General features: G+C 35.1%; 1 protein-coding gene across 5 annotated transcripts in view; it reads right to left on the reverse strand.

Annotated features, from left to right (window-relative positions):
- Positions 1 to 21,945, reverse strand: part of ASCC3 (activating signal cointegrator 1 complex subunit 3) — a 327,691-nt gene that overhangs the window by 134,540 nt on the left and 171,206 nt on the right. For 4 of the 5 annotated variants that reach the window (XM_024551762.3, XM_053914249.2, XM_053914250.2 and 1 more), the window contains exons 15-19: positions 13,259 to 13,450; positions 12,723 to 12,947; positions 4,942 to 5,061; positions 2,392 to 2,556; positions 848 to 934 (exon numbers count right to left, since the gene is read on the reverse strand). In XM_024551762.3, the coding sequence (XP_024407530.2) occupies positions 848 to 934; positions 2,392 to 2,556; positions 4,942 to 5,061; positions 12,723 to 12,947; positions 13,259 to 13,450 (789 nt within the window). The remainder of the gene's footprint in view (positions 1 to 847; positions 935 to 2,391; positions 2,557 to 4,941; positions 5,062 to 12,722; positions 12,948 to 13,258; positions 13,451 to 21,945) is intronic. The other variant, XM_045188637.3, reaches the window with a different exon arrangement.

The following is a 21,945-nucleotide window of genomic DNA, read 5'->3' on the forward strand; positions in this document are numbered from 1 at the left end:
GAAGAATCAGTGTTTTTATAGGATTATTTGGGCTGATTTACTGAAGTTTTTCACATTGAAATGAAACCACACTGCAAGTGTTTAAAAATACTTTCCATGTGTATTTTCCTTTGTATGCTAAATTAACAGTAATTGTTTTCATAGGTAGTTCATAACAAAATAAGAAATTACAATTACATTTAGACACAATTACATTTTATTATTCATCACCAATATTAAAGTTGCCATTGACATATAAAAATTTGATATGCCACAAAAATTAAATCCTCTGACCTCACTATCCTTCAACTGATGAGATTTCATATTTTATTTGGCCAGAGTAAAACCTCTGTCCAAATGGATTAGGGAAAACTTGAATTATCTTCAAATGCATTCATTAGAGTCATATATTTTTATATGGTATAACATATTCATAGCTTAAAGCTGTGAAGTACTATGATTCAAAGTATTAAAGTTTTCACTGTTAATAAGATTAAATTATAATATGGGTTCAGAAATATTCAGATCTAAGTTTGAATCATGCATGTCCTTCATATTTTTTAGTGAACTTTATATTGTAAATAAATCAAAATCTACATACTATATTCTCTGACAATTTCATTATTTCAAAACCTACTTAAATCGTATTTGATTTGCAGTACAGAGCAAAGAATGATGTCAGGTATGACATAATATCATAATCTAGGATAATGGACATTGTTGATAAATGGAAGAACACTGCTGGTACTGCAAATGTGAAGTGTCGTACAGCTTACAGAGCATCAGGAATAACGATTACTGATTAGCTTTTATGAATGAATGAATATATATGTTATATGTATTTGATTCAAGCTTCAAGTAATCTTACCTTGATTTGCTCAAATTCTTCAGCTTTGGAGACTATAGCAAGAATATCACTTTCTGTTTTGTGGGCATCAAAGAGTTCATTGAAGGTCTACCAAGGTAAGTGTTATATTTCATTAAAATAGAAGGTCCAATGCAATATTTTAAATTAAAAACGTGACTGTAAATCACACATTCTTAAAAGAACATTTGAGCCTGGACAACGCAGTGTTATGATGTATGTGGCATACTATTCCAAATCTCTGCTTATTTATCAGAGACTAAAAAGCATTCCTAAAACATAATTAGCTAGATAACACCTTTCTTTATAAAGAAAAAGTCAATCAATCAGTTAATAAATCCTACATTAGATATCTAAAAAAATGTTCAGCATAAAATTATGATCTTGGCTTATTTTCAGCATAGACATACGGAAATCTACCATTCACCAAATTCAAGCTGACCATGTATCTCATAAAATTTAGAGAGGAATAATTAAAAATCCGTAACCTGAAGATTTTGGTGATGATACTGCAATATTGCCTTACTAGTGAAGGCATATAGAAATTCAGGAAAATGGGAAGAAAAAAAATCAGTAAAAGGCCATATAGAATAAAAACAAGGCTGAAAAAAAGCCAGAATTTCTGAAAGAGAGCTGCAAACAGGTTTAGGATGTAGTTTGCTTCCAACACACTACCAGGTGGACTAATGGAATGGTTACTTAGTGGACAAAATGGGTGAACATTATATGCATAAGCACATGTTAAATAAGTACAAAACTTAGATTTCATATAGGCCTAGGTTTTCATACTTATGAAGCAATTTCGCTTCAGTGATTTTTATTAACACTGTGACTTAAAAACAATTGTAAATACAAAAATAAAAATGAATATAAGAAAAAATTCAAACTTTCTCTAAGAATGAAAAGTAAAAATTCATCTTAAAGCTCATCCCCCTCTTTTCGAACTTAAGTCCCTTCTTCCAGGTAATCACTGTTAAGTATCCCCGTGCACTGACATATGCATGCCTATAAACACACATGAAGACACACACGTACTCTTTAAAGTGTAAATACTACAGTGGCGCCTGGTCTGCTCTTACATAACACTGTGTTAAAAGGAACTAGCAAAGGAACAATCATATAGTCGAAATTCCCTTAACAATTTTAATAGTTTTTCTAACTCTTCTTTAGTCAGTGTTAGAAATTTTTCAAGTGCAATTATTTTTCAAGTTTTTATAAAAAGGTTATCATTAAGCCATCACTTCCCAGTTAAAATTATTTGGGCATTCATTCCACAGGTCTCACCAACATGCTAACTGTGTCGGCTTCAGTATGTCTACTGCTTGGGATATATTTACTGAACAGGATGGCAAGGGGGTCCTTAATATTTAAAGTCTTATTTTCTTCTTATCTTTACTGAGCATATGTTATTGAATTCACTGTGGTAAAAGCATTTTCAACTATTAACAACTTGCATTATTTTGCATTAATCCTACATTTTGACATCCAGAAAATATCTGCATCTAATAGCAAGGATATTATTGCATTTGTTTCACTCAGTTTAATACCTCCATGGTGTTGTATTTAATATAGTAGTGGCTGGCAGTTCTACCCAAATCGGTAGAGGAAAAATATCCCGTTCGTTCCTCAAAACGAATCATCCTAGCTTTGTCTAGCTTTCGCCCAACTTCAATGACCAACTGTTCGCGATGCTTCGCTAATGTCGGGTCAATCTATGGGGAAAAAAATATATAAGCACTCCGATATTTCTTTAGATAATCACCATTTTTCTTTAGAGTTACATATACCTATTTATGAAAATGAAAATTTTTTGTTTTAGTTAAAAAAATCTTTTTGACAATTTTTAAAGAAGCACATACTTATAAATTTAGGACATAACTAGAAATTATTTTATTCATTAAATAAACCAAAATTTATTTGGTTTCAATAGACTATAGCTATAAAATTCATTAAAATTATCAATCTGCATATATCTTCAATCTAAAATTCTTATATGGTCATCATCTTTTTTTTTAAATTACTTTATTGTTGTTCAATTACAGTTGTCTGCATTTCCCCCCACCACTGCCCCCCAACACAGTCATAATCTTTAAGATTGTAAAAACTAGAAATCAGCTATAAGAAAAATATGTCTTCTCCCTCCCACACTTAAATAAGCAGGGATTTTAAAATATCAAACCATGCTATTACTTTATCAGTATTTGGAGAAATGAGAGTGAGGATGCTTTCCTGTGTCAAAGTATACAAAAATAAGTAAAAAGCTATCCTTTTCAAAAGTATGGTTTTAGTGTTCCAGCAGTTTTCATAACTGCTGATGGGAAAACCCATTTTTTCCCTACAATAATATAAGCAAAGAGCAAAATAAAATAATAATGAATTTTAAATAGTTTTAAAGCTATTATATCAGTTTTTTTCCTGGCAGAAAGAACATTTCTTAACAAATACTCTTGTCACCAGGTGAGAAAGTGTGTGAATGTATGGATGCACACACACACACACACACACCACAGCCAGATACGAAAGATCACTGTCTGGGCAGGCACAACTAAGTGTGGTATGACCTTTAAAGGGTGTACAGCTCAAATCCATTTTAAAAAATCAGAAAGATGAGGCAAAAAAAAGTACTGTAAGGAAGTAAATGGAGTCAAGAATCTTATTAGCAAATACAAAGTCTTCAGTATTTGCTACAAGTGATACACTATATATGTCAAGTTCATTTTATGAAAACATTTCATTAATCACATATTACTAAACCATTAAAAATATGTTAAACTGCGTACTGTGGTTACAAATTCACATTGAGCAATAAAGTGAAAACATGTAAGTTAAAAAAATAGAAAGGTAAGGTTCTCTGAACTGTGAAGGCAGTAAAACCCTGTATCTCAGAAGAAAAAAAATTCCATTTTCTTATACTGGAAAATTATACAAAAATGACTTATGATATTAATCTAGTATTAAAAATCAATTGTAAGAATTGAGATGGCTTAGTCTATGAAAATGTTGTGCTTTGTTTTACCCCTTCAGTATATTTAGTAATGCCACTGACTATTTTCACAAAGCCTGTATTTGTGATCAGAATAGCTAGAATCATATTCTTTAAAATTTTTAAGGCTTACAGGTTACAATGCACCTATATTTATAGCTGAGAATAATTTGGCTATAAAAGAAGATACCCATTTGAAGACTAGCATATATTTTAACTGAGAAGAAAGGTAGCTGAGTTCCAATTACAGTAAATGTAAGTAAAAAAACAATGATTTCATGTAAGCAGCTTCAGAACTAGTTGTTGCTACTACTTTTCTTATTTTTTTTTTCCTCCTAGGTCTTAACTTTTAACTTAATTTAACTTTCAAATCTACTGTACAGGAAAAAGAGAATTAAAAAAAAGAAAGCAAGATCGTCAACTGCGTTGATTATACAACAGAATATAAATAAAAACTAAGTTATTAGTTATTGTAGGAAAACTATAATTCTAAGTTGAATTCAGCTTCGTTGCTAATTTTTACTTAACAGGAGTGAATATCCACATGATGATGGTGAAATAATGTTTTCATTAGAGAACAACTGGATTATATCTGTAATTAGGGAGCAGTTACAGTGTATAAAGCGGAGTTCTAAAGAAAAGACAAGATCACACAGAATCTGTAAGCCATGTGGACCACACAACTGTAGAGCTCACAGGAATAGCTGCTACCACATGCATCTCATTGTCAGTCTATGTGCACAGAATGGATCCCAACCTCCAAGCTATTAAGATAAACACTCATCAATTTATTATTCAGATATATTTATAGTATCTCTGATGCAAGAGATACTATTGCATCAGATCACTGTCTGGTCAGGCACAACTAAGTGCGGTATCCTCCTATAGTATCTCTCTGATGCAAGAGATACTATAAATAAAGTAGAATAATTGCAGAGGACAAATTTAATTTTCCTCAGTATTTTCTAAAAAAGGTTAAATCTTTTTGTTTTTCTTCCAGCTACCTAACTTTTCAGATGAGGTAGGAGTAGCAAATATTTATCCTCATACCAGGAAAGGATTACAGAATTAAAAAGAAGGTTTGATTTCTTTTCTTTACAAATGCGTTTTCTACCTGATAAGCCTTGTGACTGATGCCGTATACTAATGGATTTGCTCTCATCCGTACATAAAGATAAGTGTAACTTATCCACTTCACTGCTTCTTCCACATTAGTAACTGTTCCCAGAGCAATCTGCAAATCAAAAATATCACACAAATTAAACTAATCCATTAAAGTTGAATATAAACATTACATCAAAGACCATTTTGTCAAAAATTAAGTTTTTAAAACACATCATCACTATGCTGTAATTAAAAGGTATAGCGTGATTATTGGACATGACAGTTCTCCAATTAATTAAAAATCAGTTCTGCCTCATTCAATTGAAACAGTACATTAGAAACTCTATTTTCCAAAACTGAACTTTTTCAATATTATAGCATTTGATTATTTTTCCATAAATGGGGTTTAATTCTGTATAGCATTAAAAACATTTTGGTATTTGTTTTTCTTCTTTCTTCCTCCTTCTTTTGGTTTCATTTTATGTGATCACACTACTAAAACTTTAAATGTAAATGCACCATAGTCATAACATTGCCAAGTCTATCCCTCTTTATGGTGGTTTTGTGTATTGCCATTACCAAAACAACAGAGGGCATAACACTAATTTTTACCTCTAAAGACACCCATTTATAGGTTGGGTAGTATAAATATACAATATAAATTCAATGGAAAAATGTAATCATTTCTGCAATAACAAAGCAGATTTTATTGGGATTTATACATATTAATAATATACACAATTTAGGAAATCATACAACAATTGGGAATGGTTCTGATATTTTATTGGGAAACTTAAAATAGCTTATGAAAAAAGCAGATTTTTATACATTTGAATTAAAATAACCACTGGGTGATACATTAAATTATATTGTAAAAGGAAATACAATTTTAATATAGCATTTTAATGTAGGTGTAACACATTAATTTCATAAAACCAAAAGCTAATTTAAAAACATGACAATAACACGTAAGATCTGTGTAATGAAGAGAATGGAATTGTTAGAAAATATTCTTAACATAGAATAATAATCAAAAGTTTTCTTAAAAATACATTTCCTTAGTCACTGGATCTATAGGTACTTGTTTTGCTTTTACTCAAAGCATTCATTTTAATTTTAAAAATTCATCCAAGTGGTGAAACTTCATAGCTGTATAATTTTCCCTGAACCTGTAGCTAAAAAATAATTTAACCTCTCAATACTTTAAGTATAGGAGAAGAGATGTTCCCTACCTAAATTATTAAATTTCATAAGGGGAAAAAAGAGCCTCTCATTTTAGTACTGAATATTAAAGAAAATAAAAACCTTTACATTTGTCTCATTCCCATATTATAATTTTAAATTCGGTGTAACTAATTTTGTGAAATAAACATGTGAATGCCTAGCTATCTTTAGTTAGTTGAAGATAAGCTATAGGAATATATGTGATTATAATATCATATTATGCTATTAAATAGAGAAATGACCGAAAATAAAAATGGTAAGGCAGAATGTGACTATTGGCTTTTAAGTTTACACTAACTTAAAAAATGTCAGACAAAGAAAGATAAATACTAGATGATTTCACTTATATGGAAAACCTAAAAACACCGAACTCACTGAGATAGAGCAGAACGGTGACTTTCAGGGGCCGGGGGAAGGGGAAAATGGGGAGACCGTCAAGGAGTACAAACTTTCAGTAATAAAAAGAATAAATTCTGGGGCTCTAATGTACAGCAGGATGACTATAGTTAATGCTGCACTGTGTACTTGAAGTTGCTATGAAAGCAGAGCTTTAACGTTCTCTTAATAACAACAAAAGGGTCATTATGTGAGTGGAAGGATGTGTTTACTAACCATTGTGGTAAACATTTCAGAATATATATATTTATCGATTTATCGCACTGAACACCTTAAAGTTATACATATGTCAATTACATCTCCATAAAGCTGGAAGAAATAAATTTTCACTAACATATTTACAAATGACTAAACCATTCATAACAGAGGTAAAGATACACATTTCCTAAAATGTGAACTGTAAGATTTGCTACAAAATGAAGAATAACAAAAACTAAAATATAAGCCAATGAAGGATTTGTGCAAATTCCTAAATACTTTCAAATAAGACAGTTAAACGTTTTTTAGTCTGCTTAGGTAAGGGACACTAATTTAATAGGGTCCCTCATTTGAGGTTCTATTATTTGACAGCCAAAATTGTGTAAGTTCTCTTATGACCTATAGATATTTTAAAATATCATGCAACTCCTAAGAGGAGAAAATTTTTGTAAAAAATAATCTTATTATTTTCAAAATCAGACACAATAAATTAACATTAGTAACTATCTACTGACAGTGATGATAAGATTAAAAAGAAAGGAGAAAGCAGGAATCAAAGACTGGTTCAAGTAGTACATTCCTCTTTAAATGTTCATTAAAAAGAAACAGACTACCAAGGCAAATGAATGGAAATTTATGATGGCACATCAATCACATCACATTTTGAGATTAATCCTAGAATGCCACCTAGTATCAAATATTAAAATTTACCTATAAATATTTGCTGTCACCTAGTGGCTACTTAGTATAGGAGCCTTTTATAAAATAAGTATTTTTCACAGTATTTCTTTGAAATTTATCCATTCATCTCAGTAATCACATAGTAATTCAGTAGAAGACTTACTACATAAAACACAATGGATATGGTAACAAATAGAACATGGTCCATCGTCTCAAAAAGTTTCCTGATCTTGTAGATGAGACACATATAACGAATTAAGATAACATATATGAAACCATTACTATAGTGCCTCACACATAATATGTATTAAAAATTGCTTTAAAGAAGAACACCAAGCATGTGAAACATATAAAAATGCTATTAATATATAGCATAACAGAGCTTTAAGGTCTGTTAAGAGAAAAAAAAAATCCCAGATTTGGTAATTTAGAGGTACGACTCAAAGTATCACTTTATATCTAATTTACTTATTTAAACTTTAGTCTTTAAAGTTATCTGAACTGCTTATTGGTATGTGTTTTATATTAGTTGAAACCATACAAAATTAAATAAGAAAATATAATCACCACTCCCACTAAAGGAGTTTTTAGATACACATATACATGAAAAAATGTTTATGCCCCCATGCATTCATTGATTTATTCAACTACAATGTGAGTGTTGGCAAGAAGTGTAAGAGGGGCGGAGCATCAAGGAACTATCAGCTAATGGCGATACAGTCTTTCACTGAGTACCTACTCGGCACAGGCATTTGTTAAATTTTTACAAAGATACATCATCCTTATTTTATGAACAGGAAAATTAGGTTTACAGGTGAAGTGAGTAAACAAGAGCCTGTCTAGAGCTAGAAGATCTGTGCTGGAGAGTAACCAGAGCCAGAACTGGGATGGCTGGTCAGACTATGGAGGCCTCAAATCCAAAGACAAGGTGTTTCTACTAGGTCCTACAGAGATGGAAGGAACTCTATATAAAGAATGTATGTATGGTTATACAGAAAGATTAACAGATTTTAAAGTATAAACTACAGGGGGCTGGCAGAGAAGGTACCCAGTAATGCCTGCCAAATAAATTTTAATAAGCCTTGAACTTGCTTCAGTTTTTCTCTCAGTGCAAAAATAAGTAGCTTTGCCCAGCGCTGGGATTAGGGACCTTTTGGCATCAGCATTAAAGACTCAGCCCCATTATGCGTCAGTCAGTAAAGATGCCTCATAAAATGTTTACACTAAAATTAATATAATACTTTCTCCGGTTCTTCTAAACTAATGGTTGGAATTGATATTCACGTTATCAAAGACATTAGTAGAAGCAACACTGCTAATCTAACATGACCTTTATGTTGATCATTGTACTGTGTAGTCTTGCAAAGATTTTAGGACTTTCAAGACTTAAAAATCTATTACCTTACGACACAGTCCACATTCTTTTTATAAACCAATTTCACACTTGATTTCCACAGATTACTAAATTTAATTTCACACTCAAATACAATTTAAGAGAGTTTCTTTCCTTAAGGAGAAATTTTACTTTGATCGGGAGCTATTCCAGTAGACCACAATATGAGAAAGAAATTTTATACACAGAAAAAAATGCCTATACTTCACTACATTAGCTAAAATTTTCAAGGTATAGATTTTGTTATTTAAATGCCACTTATATACAATGGAATTAATGGTTAAAGTTAGCCTTTCTGAAAATGATATACCTAGCAAGTACTTTATGAATATTAGGTGAATCTAAGGACTACAAATTATTTTTAATTTCTCAGGACTTGACCAAATAGTTTCACTGATGGCATTGTAGAGTCCCTAGGTAGAGTTCCTCGAGGACAAGAGCAGTGATTTATTCACCTGTGTTTTCTGTGTAATAACATCACCACCTTGTGTTTACTTTATCACTTACAAAAAGCTAACAAGGACAGTAATTTTAAGTTTATGAAGATATAGTCTTCCTTGATATGTTTTTTCTAGAAAAACTGCACAAAAGAACCTTAATTTTTATTGTAAGTCAGAGAAATTATGACTATCAATTTGGGAAATGTTTATTCCTGGTCTTAGAAGAAGGCAAATGTTGGGTATTAATATAGAGAAATGTATCAGCCTTGAACTTACTACATTTCAATATAACGGACACCCAGGCTACAATGGAAAGACTAGGTTTGGAGTTATACAGCCCTGAGTGTAAATACTAGTTCCAGAAATGAGTAGTTGAGTGACCTTTGGGTCAGTAGCATATCTCTTTGAGGACAATCCTATCTGCTGAGCAGAAATATTGAGAGAGTGACAGAGGACACAAAGAGCACCCAGCAGAGTCTCTGGCATGTAGCAAATCCTCAGTTGACTGCTACTATTACTATCTGTGTACAACAGACTATTCCATCAGGAATACTGTTGACCAAAGACCTACTTATTTAAACTATGCAATCATAGTAGGTGAAGAGGACTGAGATATTTTATTTTCTTTGGAGGTAAAATTTATTTCCTTATCCTTTCTATTTTCTTGTAATTAGACTACTAGAAACCAGCATTTTCCATGACTTTTTCTAACTTCCAACCAGATCTTCCAAACCTTATCTATCCTTACGAACCCAGGTCAAGTCTTACCATCTTCACAAGCAAAGCCTTTCCTGGTAGCCTGGGGCCAAAAGTACTTTTCTCCTCTGAATCCTTCTATAAACAGTATTGTACTCTGGGTTTTGGGGTTTTTTTCATCTTTTTCTCCCCTTGGACTTTTTGCTCCTTAACAAAGGGGACTGAAAAATGATTGTTTTTTTCATCCTCCAAAAAGACTTGCAAATAACATAAATAGAATGTAAGTGAAATTTCCATAAGGCGTTTAAGAAGTACCTGGTATACAGGACTTGCACACAAGTAATATTTAAGAGTAAATATTTCATTTATTCATCTCTTTAATGTTTATACCCCTTACTTCCAAAAATCATTTGAGTCAACTTTAAAAGCAAAAAAGGACAGAGAAATAGAAAAGTATTAAATGCTAGAGTAGAGCAATAATTAAAAGTGTCATGAAAATAGTAAAACCTCATCTGAATGTCTGACAAATAAATTCTTATATTATGAATGTTTATTCACTTTATTAGTGGTTTAGCAGTTAACTAGGATTCCAGTGTCTGTTATTTGAATCTTAACACAAAACACACATACACACATGAAACGCTGGAAGAGTCGAGCTATCATATTTTGTATAACAAAGTTAATCAAGTGATCGAAGATAAAAGAGCTTTATACTTATAAACCTTGTAAAAATGTTAAAAATACTTCATAAACTAACTTGCAAAAGTGTGATACAGATATACTAGTTGTAACTGTTTGTTTCCTTGGTTTGTATTAGGCTTGGTTAGATTTCTGCACATTACAAAACCTCATCATTTAAAAGTATACGGTCTTGGCAAATATGTTCTCCCATTCAGTGGGTTGTTTTTCATTTTTTTAAAAAAGATTTTACTTATTTATTTTAGAGAGAGGGGAAGGGAAGGCGAAAGAAAAGAAGAGAAACATTGATGTGAGAGAGAAACACCCATCAGTTGCCTCTTGTAAGCCCCCTGACTGGGGACCGAAGTCTTAACCCAGGCACGTGCCCTGACCTGGGACTGAATCGGTGACCTTCGGCTTTGCGGGACGCCCAACCCGCTGAGCCACACTGGTCAGGGCTGTCTTTTCATTTTGTTCATGGTTTCCTTTGCTGTTCAAAACGTTTTCAGTGTGAGATAGTCCCATATAATTCTTTTTTCTTTTATTTCCCTTGCCCAAGGAGATATATCAGAAAAAATACTGCTACAAGACATGTCCAAGATTTTCTTGTCTCTGTTTTCTTCTAGGATTTTTATGGTTTCGAATCAAACATTTAAGTCTTTAATCCACTTTGAGTTTATTCTTGTGTGTGGTATAAGGTGGTCTAGTTCCACTTCATTTGCACATATCTGTCCAACTGACCCCACACCATTTATTGAATAGATTATCTTTACCCCAGGGTATTTTTTGCCTCCTTTGTTAAATATTAATTGACTACATCCAAAACATATAAGGAATGTATAAAACTCACTCAAAGTAAAAAAAAAGAAAAACCCAAACAATCCAATTAAGAAATGGCAAAGGACCTGAATAGACACTTCTCCTAGGCAGGCATTCAGATGGCCAACAACTATGTGAAAAGATGTTCAATGTCACTAATCATCAGAGACATGCAAATTAAAACCACAATCAGATATCACTGCACACCTGTCAGAATGGCTATCATCAGTAAATCAACAAACAAGAGCTGGTGAGGATGTGGAGAAAAGGGAACTCTTGTGCACTGTTGGTGGGAATGCAGATTACTGCAGACACTGGGGAAAGCAGTATGGAGTAACCTCAAAAAATTAAAAATGGACCTGCTTTATGACCCACAGCAATTGCACTTCTGGGAATATATTTGAAGAAACCCAAAACACTTATTCAAAAGAATATATGCACCCCTATGTTCATTGCAGTATTATTTACAATAGCCAAGATTTGGAAGCAGCCCAAGTGCCCATCAGGAGATAAGTGGATAACAAAGCTGTGGTACATTTACACAATGGGATACTACTCAGCCATACAAAAGAAGGAAAACTTACCTTTTGTGACAGCATGGATGGACCTGGAGGGTATTATACTAGCTGAAATAAACCAGTCAGAGAAAGACAAATACTATATAATTTCACTTATATGTGGAATCTAATGAACAAAATAAACTAATAAACAAAGTGGAGACAGACTCATGGATACAGAGAACAGACTGACAGCTGTCAGAGGGAAGGGGATTAGGGGTTGGGTGCGCAGTGTGAAAAGATTAAGCAAAGCAAAAAGAAAGACTCATAGACATAGACAAATAATAGTATGGTGCCTGCCAGAGGAAAGGGGTTGTGAGGGGAGGTAGAAGAGGGAAAATGGGGGGTAAATGATCACGGAAGACTTGACTTGGGGGTGATAAACACACGATCCAATATACGGATAATGTATTATAGAATTGTGCACATGAAACCTACATAATTTTATTAACAGTGTCAGCCCAATAAATTCAGTTTTAAAAAGCATATAATCTTTGAGCAATGAGTTCCTATCCGTGATCATTTGCGTTCTGTACTGCTCTGAACTAATCAATAATATTGCCATTCGGTTTGTTGTGTCTTATGGCTGTCTAATAGAATACTCTATTGTCCTGAACACTTTAAAACAGCAACCAAGTCAGCCTTTGTTTCACTTAATCATTCTTGCAGCTACCGATTTTTTGCCAACCTTTCGTTCATCAGATCTTACCTCTGCGTTCAGGTTATCTGCAAGGCTTTCCAGAAACTGACTCTCAATTGGGTTTTGCTGAGTGAGCAAAGTGAGGTAATGGCTGAGTTTATCATGTGTTGTTATGATGATTCCTTCCCCATATCTGTCAAATTGCGGTCTTCCAGCTCGACCAAATATCTGCATGACATCTAATATTCCAAGGTCAACAAAGGAGCCTCTTTTTGCATCATATATTTGTGTTCCCTAGATAAGGAAAAGTTAATAAAAATTAACATAAACACACACAAATATAATCCCGATGAGCTGAACACTGAAATTAGGCAAATATGGCAGGATCTCAAAAGTGTACTTTAACTAATCCTTTCATCATCTGTGATAGAGTTAAATTTTCACAATATAAACTAGATTCTTTTTGAGAAAATAATTCTGTCCTTATATAAATAACATTCAAAGTCAGTGAAGCAGCCATATCACAATATTTTTCTAAATAAATTAATCCACAGGTTTGTTTTAAGACATCACAAATCCATGTGCAAAGGAAGGTAAGCTCTTACCTTAATAATAACAGCATGTGCAGGAAGATTGACACCCCAGGCTAACGTGGCTGTACAGACTAGCACTTTGATATGCCCACTAGAAAACAAGTTTTCAACCAAATTTCTGTCCTGCCGAAGCATTCCTGCATGATGAATACTAAACCCATCTGGGAATAATTCTCGTACTTGCCTATTTCTTGACTTTTGCACCTAGAGAGATATAAACAAAACATAAAAATTTTTAGCATTTAAATGGGATGGTTAGTTAGCCTTTCATTGAATGAGTTTATCAAAGAGCATAAAATTATAAACATTTTTAAAAAATATTTTATTTATTATTTTTAGAGAGAGGGGAAGGGAGGGAGAAAGAGATGGAGAGAAACATCGATCAGTTGCTTCTCGCACAGGCCAACCAGGGTCAGATGGGCCCTCAGCCAAGGCATGTACTCTAATTGGGAATTGAACTGGTGACCTTTTGCTTAGCAGGACAATGCCCAGTCCACTAAGCCACACCAATCAGGGCATTTTTAAGCATCTTAAGGTCTTACTATGTACTAGTATACAATGGTTTATACAAAGTTATTAAAAATTACATTTTATTTGTTTAAAAAATATATAATCCCAACCATGACATAAAATCCAAAAGAAGGAAGTCAAAAGCAAGTGTTTTTCTCATGCAGATGGCCTGTTCTTACAATCAATTTCCTATCCTTCCAAACACATTCTATTAAGATAAGTATAAATCTCAGTGGCTTCCCCCTCATTCCAAGTAAAGACCAGAGTCCTTACAATGCAAGGCCCCACAGAAATCATTCCCATCCACTAACTTCACTTAGCTAGTCACAAGGGCCAACTTTTTCTCCATGTCCCTTCTGACAAATCCACTCTCCTCAGTGTGACACTCTATTCCAGACCCACTGCCTAGGAAGCCTTTTTTCCTCTTACTGAGATGCCCCATGGTTCTGCATGGCATGATCTCTTCATCACAGCAATGAGCCAAAAACCTACTGTGTTCATCTGCACTCATGGCGATCCTGGCGATCTCTGATGGGAGGGCACTGACACCTGACTGAGCTCAACTTTATGGCTGCCCTGAATACACTACCTTCACTTCTGGTGTCTGCTCCTTGACCTGGTCTGAGGTCAGTTGTGGGATATGGCTCACTTATCCGCAGTCTGTGTAAGTGCTAAAGCAGATTTTACACAATCCAGTGAAGACTCACTATATAATGGGAGAAAATTTCTCTGCAAAATTAAAGACTTTAGATGAACCTAAGTGTTTTTACAGCCAAAGCTTCTGTTTGGGCATCACATCTAGTGTTTTTGGGCTACAGCTCTGGAATTTCCATTACAAACATTTCAATAGCTTCTTTTGAAACAGCCTTCCATAGTTCTCATGTAAGAACGCTACAGTGGCACGGGGCGGGGGGTTTCAGGAGTCTGGGGTTCTAGTGCAGACTCTGGCACATTGATTATCGCTAAGCTCACTTAACATTTTAAATTTCTACATTAACAACAATTAGCTAAGAAAACAATATAAGAAAATAGCACTCTCTGAAATCTGCTTCATATATAAACTGGGTGGTAATACATTAACAAATCCCACCATCTAGTGGCCAGCCAAGTAAACAACAACATACATTTTGAGACAGAGACTCAAACAAAATACACACACACAAAAAGGCTACCTTCTTCAAGGGGAGTATTTTCTCATCTGATGTTTGTGCAGAGTGGTTGGCCTCTTAGAAATCATATCACATATATACTTTATGATTAACTACATTTGGATCATATGCACTAGCACTTTCCTCTTTTCAGACCTAAGTTATTGTCATTGTCAATCCCACAAATATGGGATGACCTGGGATAAAGCCTGCTGTGGAGTATTTGCTAGAATATAACAGAGCTCCTTCATGGTCAAGGTCAGGCAAATACAAGAATTTTTTATGTTATATTAAATTTAAAAATCAATAGAAGAAATGGGGAATACTCAGAAAAAGATAATGGGTCCATCACTATGTGAAATAAGTTTGGGGCATATTAAAGATCTAACAATATAAATTAAATTTAATTTAATTTTAAAAAGGGTTGGAGAACATCATGGATGAAGTAGGGTGGACGCTATAAGCAAGACAAAGCCCAAAGACTGTAAGTTGATAAAAACTTCAGCATGGTAAAAATATATATAAAGAAATAAAAATCAAAGCAAAAGGTTAACAACAAAAAATATCTGTAACACATGACAGTGCATACAATTTAAAATACAGTGGGCCAAGGATATGAACACATCATTTATGGAAAAACAAATTCAAATGGCCAATATGCAAAGTGCTCAGTTTCACTCATAAAGAAACCTTAGTTAAAATAATAATGAAGTACCATTTTTTTGGCCTATTAATCTGTCATAAACTTGAAAACTCTGTCAGCACACTGCCCAGTGCTGACAGAGTTATGTGAGCAAAGTAACTTCCTCGAAGTTATGATTTGAGGAAGTGTAAATTGGAACAATCTCCCTAGTGGGCAATAAGGAATATTCACCAAAATTTTAAATGCATGTGCCATGTCGATGGATAAACTCCACTGCCAGAAATTTTCCCAAAGGGCATCTTGCAACTGCCAAGAGTATGAGCAAGAATTTTTTACTACAGCACTTTTAACAATAAAAAATAACTGAAAACAACAAAGTATCCATCAAGATAGGACTGGGTAAATGAATTATGATAATGTCCATATTGTAGCATTCTATATAGTTGGTAAAAGAAGTTGTTTCTAGGATCAGGTCTTTCTGTGATTATTTGGAAAGATCTCCTTGACATATATATTTAGTGAAGAGAGCAAGAAACATAAAAGTGCGTCTAACACTATTTAATCTGTTCACACTAAAACTCACACGCAAATATGTCCAATGGCAGTTGTACAAAACCTTCCCTTGAAAGAAATATAAACATAAGAAGCTTTTTAACAGGAGTTTTACTTGGAGAAATGAATGGAGAAGAGGTGGTTAAGACCATGAATTATGCAGCTAAATTTATTACAAGATACCTGCTGCTTTCTGAAGTATCGAGATAATCAGTTTTCTACCTTGTTTCCCAGGGTAAGCTTTACCCAGAATCCAGGCTTTGCCATCCTCTGCATAGCTGCAGAGATAAGTTTATCTTGTTCACATTCTCTGAACAGAGCTTTGGGTTCTCTAAGGAGGCCAGTAAAAGTCCAGTACCATACTCACTGGATAAATGTTTCTAGACGTGGGGAGTCAGCCCAAAAGAACACCAGCTGTGAAAAGTAAAAGGCGTCAGGTATGTGTAGTTTAAGAACTGTCTAAGCTTGCTTTCTTCTGGCTTCGTGTTTCCAGTTTTCATAAGGGAGGTTCCCCACACAAGGCTTTGGTAGTCAGTAAAATTAGAACGGAATGGACAACTGCTAAAATAATCCATTAGCACACAGAGGACACTACATTCTTCTTGCCCCATGAAAGCAGGCAGGGCTTCCTTCCATATTGTTTTCCTACTCATGAAATGGAAAATCAATGAGCAAGATTAAAATGTAACCACTTCCAAAAGTTGACTTCCAAACTAACACAAATACCTGATTAAAAAACTTGATAAAAAAGACTGACAGCAAGCAATTGGGGATATTAAAGGAGAACAAGTTTGTTTTATTCAACGTAAGACCAAAACATATGCAAGACCTTCAGCTCAGATACAAACCGTGAATAAAAGAGTATAACGAAATTGCGTAAATGATGTACAGTGACTTTTGAAAGCCTTCTGAGGTAATCTGTCTTGATAAGGTACGCCTCACTGCGGGTAATTTCAAGCCCATGAGGAAAGAGTGACTGCCGTTATGAACTAAAATTTAACTGCGAGGAGGCAAGTATTTCCTTCCAAATGACACCGTTCTTTCTCACAATTATTAGCATGCTTTCTCAATGTTAGAAGAAATATTATAAAGCTCTCATCTTTGTTAAGTTTTAATGTTTTATCATGTAATATTTATAATGTTGATGTTTTTATCATGTAATGTTTTATCATATAATGTTAATGTTTTATCATATAATGTTTATAATGTTAATCAGGATAAGGCAGACCTGCTTACATGCTAGGAGCATAATCCGGTACCTGGCTTCTCTTTGGACACTGGAGTTTATAGATCTCAGGAATATAATATGCCATCTTTCCCACCCCTTCTATTCTGTCTGTGTTAAAGGTTTATTCCACTTTAAACCGTGTTCACAGAGACGTCTAAGATTGGTCCTCTGGCATTTATGCCAAGAGAACCATAACCTGAGTGTTGGGAACCGCCCTGCCTGGTTTCAGAGGCTGTAACCCCCCATGGTTAAGGCTGAGTCAGAGTTGGGACCATAAGCCACTAAGGAGACAAAGCCTGTCTCCCTGGCAGAAGTGCCACCTCTGCCCACTTCACCCTGCTTGGCCCTGAGCTTGGCCAGTTAGCCAATGACGGGTAAGAATCCTCAAGGGAGGATCAACCTAAGACAGGCTCTGGTCACCAGGAATAAACTTGCAGGGAAGGACTCGGGGGGCTGTGGAAAAAGGGGGTGATGGACCCTCGCCCCTTGGCTTTGAAATAGCCTGAGTCCTCATTCTGTCTGCAAGAAGTCTCCTAATCTCTTGGTTGCCTTACTTCCCCTGCCTGACTTAAGCCTGAAACAATGACAGAGGGCAGTGCAGTCCTGTGCTGGGAGGGGTGGATTCCCTGGGGAATCAGGCCTAAGAAAAATATGTACATTCCTGTGAAACCTACTTAATCTGTACCCTCAGTTTAAAGATAAGGGTCCAGACCTGAGATGAGTCTGGAGCCTAAAGTTTTATGGCCCTCTAACTAATTGGCTGTAACTCAGAATAAGCCCTCAAAGTTCTCTGTAAATCTTGTATTGTTTAACCCTTACTGGCTGACAATGATTGATGAGCTTTATCCGTATTCCTATGCGAATTCATCCATGGCGGACGGGGGGCGGGGGGGGGCTGCGTTAAAGCCCCCCGACACCTGAGATGCTCTGTTCCCAGTGAGGCAGCCAGGAAACCTGTCCCTCTCCGTTCTCAGCAATAAGATCCATTAGTCATCTGCTAACGAGATCAATTAAACCTGGCTACGAGCAGAATTTCTGGGGATCATGTTAAAAATTTTAGGGCCTTTGTGTCAGAGATTCTGATTTTGATATCTGACATGGAAACAGGTAGTGGGAACCGATGATCTACTGTACTATTGTCTCCCTAATAATTGGTATTCTTTTTGCCGTTGACTCAATTCTTATCCTTTGTACTGTTTTTTCCACTCTAGGATATGAAATTCTCCATTCTCTGGAACCACCACTCAGGGCCCAGCAAACTATATCCATCTCTCTGTCCACCTTGCCTTAACTGAAACTTGACTCTCCTCCGTGGACTCCGCTTCCCATGCATACCTCTCAAGTGACGGGAGATGAGGTCTCTCTTCCCCATCACCATTTCCAAACCAGTGTGTACTAACCTTTTGTAAAAACCTCTGTTCCTTTAAGGTTCAGTGTATCTGGCTCTGTCACTCAAACTTATCCAATGAAGACTTGATACCCATGGCTCCTTGTCTGCTCTCCATCCCAATTCCTGTCACCATCCTAGGTGACAGTATTTTCCATGTCACCAAGCTCCTCACCCTTCTGTCCCAACTCAGCCGACCAATGATTATATTCTATACTTTTCATTAACCCACAACTGTACGACTTTTAAAATCACTAGTACAAACATCTCAATTTCTGATCAAAGGCTTCCTATAATTCAAGCTTGCCCAACTAATTTTTCCAAGCTCATTTTTTAATGACACTTCCAATCACAATTTCTCTACTTTCATTCTATTTATTAGTACCTCCCCTCCCACTCCCAATCCACACCCCAGTCCTTATTCTAGTTCTTTACCCAGTTTGGATAACAGAGCCTTTTTGTTATAACAGACTGGCAAAATGGTTAAGAAAAGTTATATGCAAGGGAGACTTGAGAACATTTTAAATCCACGATCACAATCTCCACAAGCCCTTAACATCAGAGAGCAATTCTTCGATGTCTTTTAAAGTCAGTTCTCACATGTCTGTCTCGCAATGTCTATCTACGTTAGGCATTTATTTTCTCTCCACTAACTACTGATCACCTCATTACCCTTGACTCTCAGGGAATGACCTTAACATCCATTTCATAAAGAAAATGCATCACATCAGAGAAAACTCCCTCACCTTCCTGCCACATACCTGAAATGTATTTGCATCAGAACCCACCTTTTTAACTTTCCCAATTCTATTATAATAGAAGTACCCTGACTCCTATCCAAGGAAAATCTCTCTACTTGTTCTTTGGATCTCATGCCTGTTGACTTCTCAGGACTATTATATTATCTGTGATTCCATTTCTTTCCTATAAAATTAATCAATCAACTTCAATCCTTTCTCACTCTCTCTTGAACAGTTCCCAGACAATATAAACATATCACTTCCACCTTAAAAAAAAGTCTACCTTTCTGCATACTATTTCATATTTTCTACATACCATCCATTTTCCTTTTGTATATAAAGTAACTTCTCAATATTGACACCTACAATCATCGGCCAACTTGATCTGTTTTTCATTTTCCACTAAGTGAATGAAAGAGGCTCTACATAAGGTGACCAATATCCATGTAGCTAAGTAGAATGAATGTTTTGTGACCCTCGCATTACTTGACCTCTCACAGCGGTACTATATACAGATGACAACTTTCTCCTCTTTGAATCACTCTTTTCCTTTGCCTCCATGACATTATCTTATACTTGCTTGGGGGTCACTCCAGTGCCTTGAAGTCTCCTTTTTTGGCTCATTCTTCTCTATGTGATCATTAAATACTAGAATTCCTCAAGACTTAGTCATAGGCTGTTTCACCATTCATATCCACTCCTGTGGTTTCCCCACTCCAAGACAGACTGTGTTCCTTTTATTAATCCAGATGCTCACTCTCCATCTCTAAATACCCCAGGTAAAACTTGGCATGTCCTTCCATCAAACAAATCTTTCTCTACTGTTCTTTTTTCTTCATAAATGACCCAACTACTCACTCAACAATGCAAACCAGACATCTTTTACAAGACAGAAACTTCTAGATCTTTCTTCTTCAACCATCCGCATCCCATTAATTACTGAGTCCTAGCAATTTGGTTTCCCAATATTCCCTAACAAATCAACATCTCTAACTGGTGTTCCCATTTTCATTTGCCCTGCCTGGGTTTAATGATCTTTTTTCTCTTTAAAAATACAATTCTGATCATGTCACTTCCTTCCTCAAATTCCTCTGATCATAATTCATTGCTTTTAAGATAAAACGCCATATCTGTAACATGATATACAAGGCACTCACAATCTAGTCATTGCTATAAACCTGCCATCTGCCATTCCCCATCATTCTCTACATTTTAGTAATGCTGATTTTACCCACTTCCTTCAATGTGCTATTTTCTTTTGTCTGAAACTTTTCCTAGACCACCCTGCTGCTATACTTTTGCTGTGTAAACCCCTAACCTCCCAATCTCAACCTAAATGTCATTTTGTTAGCTAAGTCCCCTCTAACACTATCAGTCTAGGTAAGATTACCCAATTTTACTTTCTCTTAGCACTTTGTCCCTCTTTATTATTTATTAAAAATTCAATTAAAATAATGTAATTAAGTGATTAGTCTTTCTGTCCTGCCAAAACACAAGCTCCATAAAGGTAAAGGAACAGCTACTTTTTCTTCCTAAATATATTTCCATTCCCAATGAAAACAAAGGATATCAATTGGCACACAACTCCCACTTCCTTCTACGAGGGCTTCCTGTGTTGCATGAGCCAGAAGGTAGAAACCTATGTTTCTCAGATCTCTTGTAGTCAGGGTACTGGATGCAAAATCCAATCTTCTAATTAGGTGCACTCAGGCAAGAACTAGACAATAGAGGTGAAGAAGAAACCATCTTCCTGCTGTTGTCTTTTGCTGGCAAGAAAGATCTTGGAGAAATAAGGGCTGAAAGTTATGGTGGATGCACTGTACACTAAAGGTTTGTTCATGAAAGTTCAACAAACTTTCAAGGTTTGTTGAAAGGCATTGGTGGCAGTGGTTATAGCGTTTCCAGCACCTATTTATGATAAAAATACTCAGCAAAGTGGGAATAGAGGGAGCATAGCTCAACATAATAAAGGCCATATAGGAGAAACCTACTACCAACATCATAGTCAATGGGAAAAAAGTAAAAGTGTTTCCCTTATGATCAGGAATAAGACAAGGGTGTTTGCTTTCACCACTGTTATTCAACATAGTATTGGAATTCCTAGCCACAGCTATTAGACAAGAAAAAAGAAATAAAAGACATCCAAATTGGAAAGGAGGAAGTAAAACTGCCATTATTCACAGACAACATGATAGGGTACATAGAAAACCCTATAGTCTCCACCAAAAAATTACTGGACCTAATAAGTGAATTTGGCAAAGTAGCAGATACAAAGCAAAGTCAATATTCAGAAATTGGTGGGATTCTTGTGCACCAATAATAAAGTACCAGAAAGATAAACTAGGAAATAAATCCCATTTACTATAGCAACAAAAAAAATAAAGTACCTAGGAAAAAATTTTAACCTAGTAAAAGACCTGTAACTAGGAAAACTACAGAACACTGAAGAGAGAAACTATGGACGATACAAATAAATGGAAGCTTATACCGT

Source organism: Desmodus rotundus, chromosome 11 (genome assembly GCF_022682495.2).
Source record: "Desmodus rotundus isolate HL8 chromosome 11, HLdesRot8A.1, whole genome shotgun sequence".
Taxonomy (NCBI): Eukaryota; Metazoa; Chordata; class Mammalia; order Chiroptera; family Phyllostomidae; genus Desmodus; species Desmodus rotundus.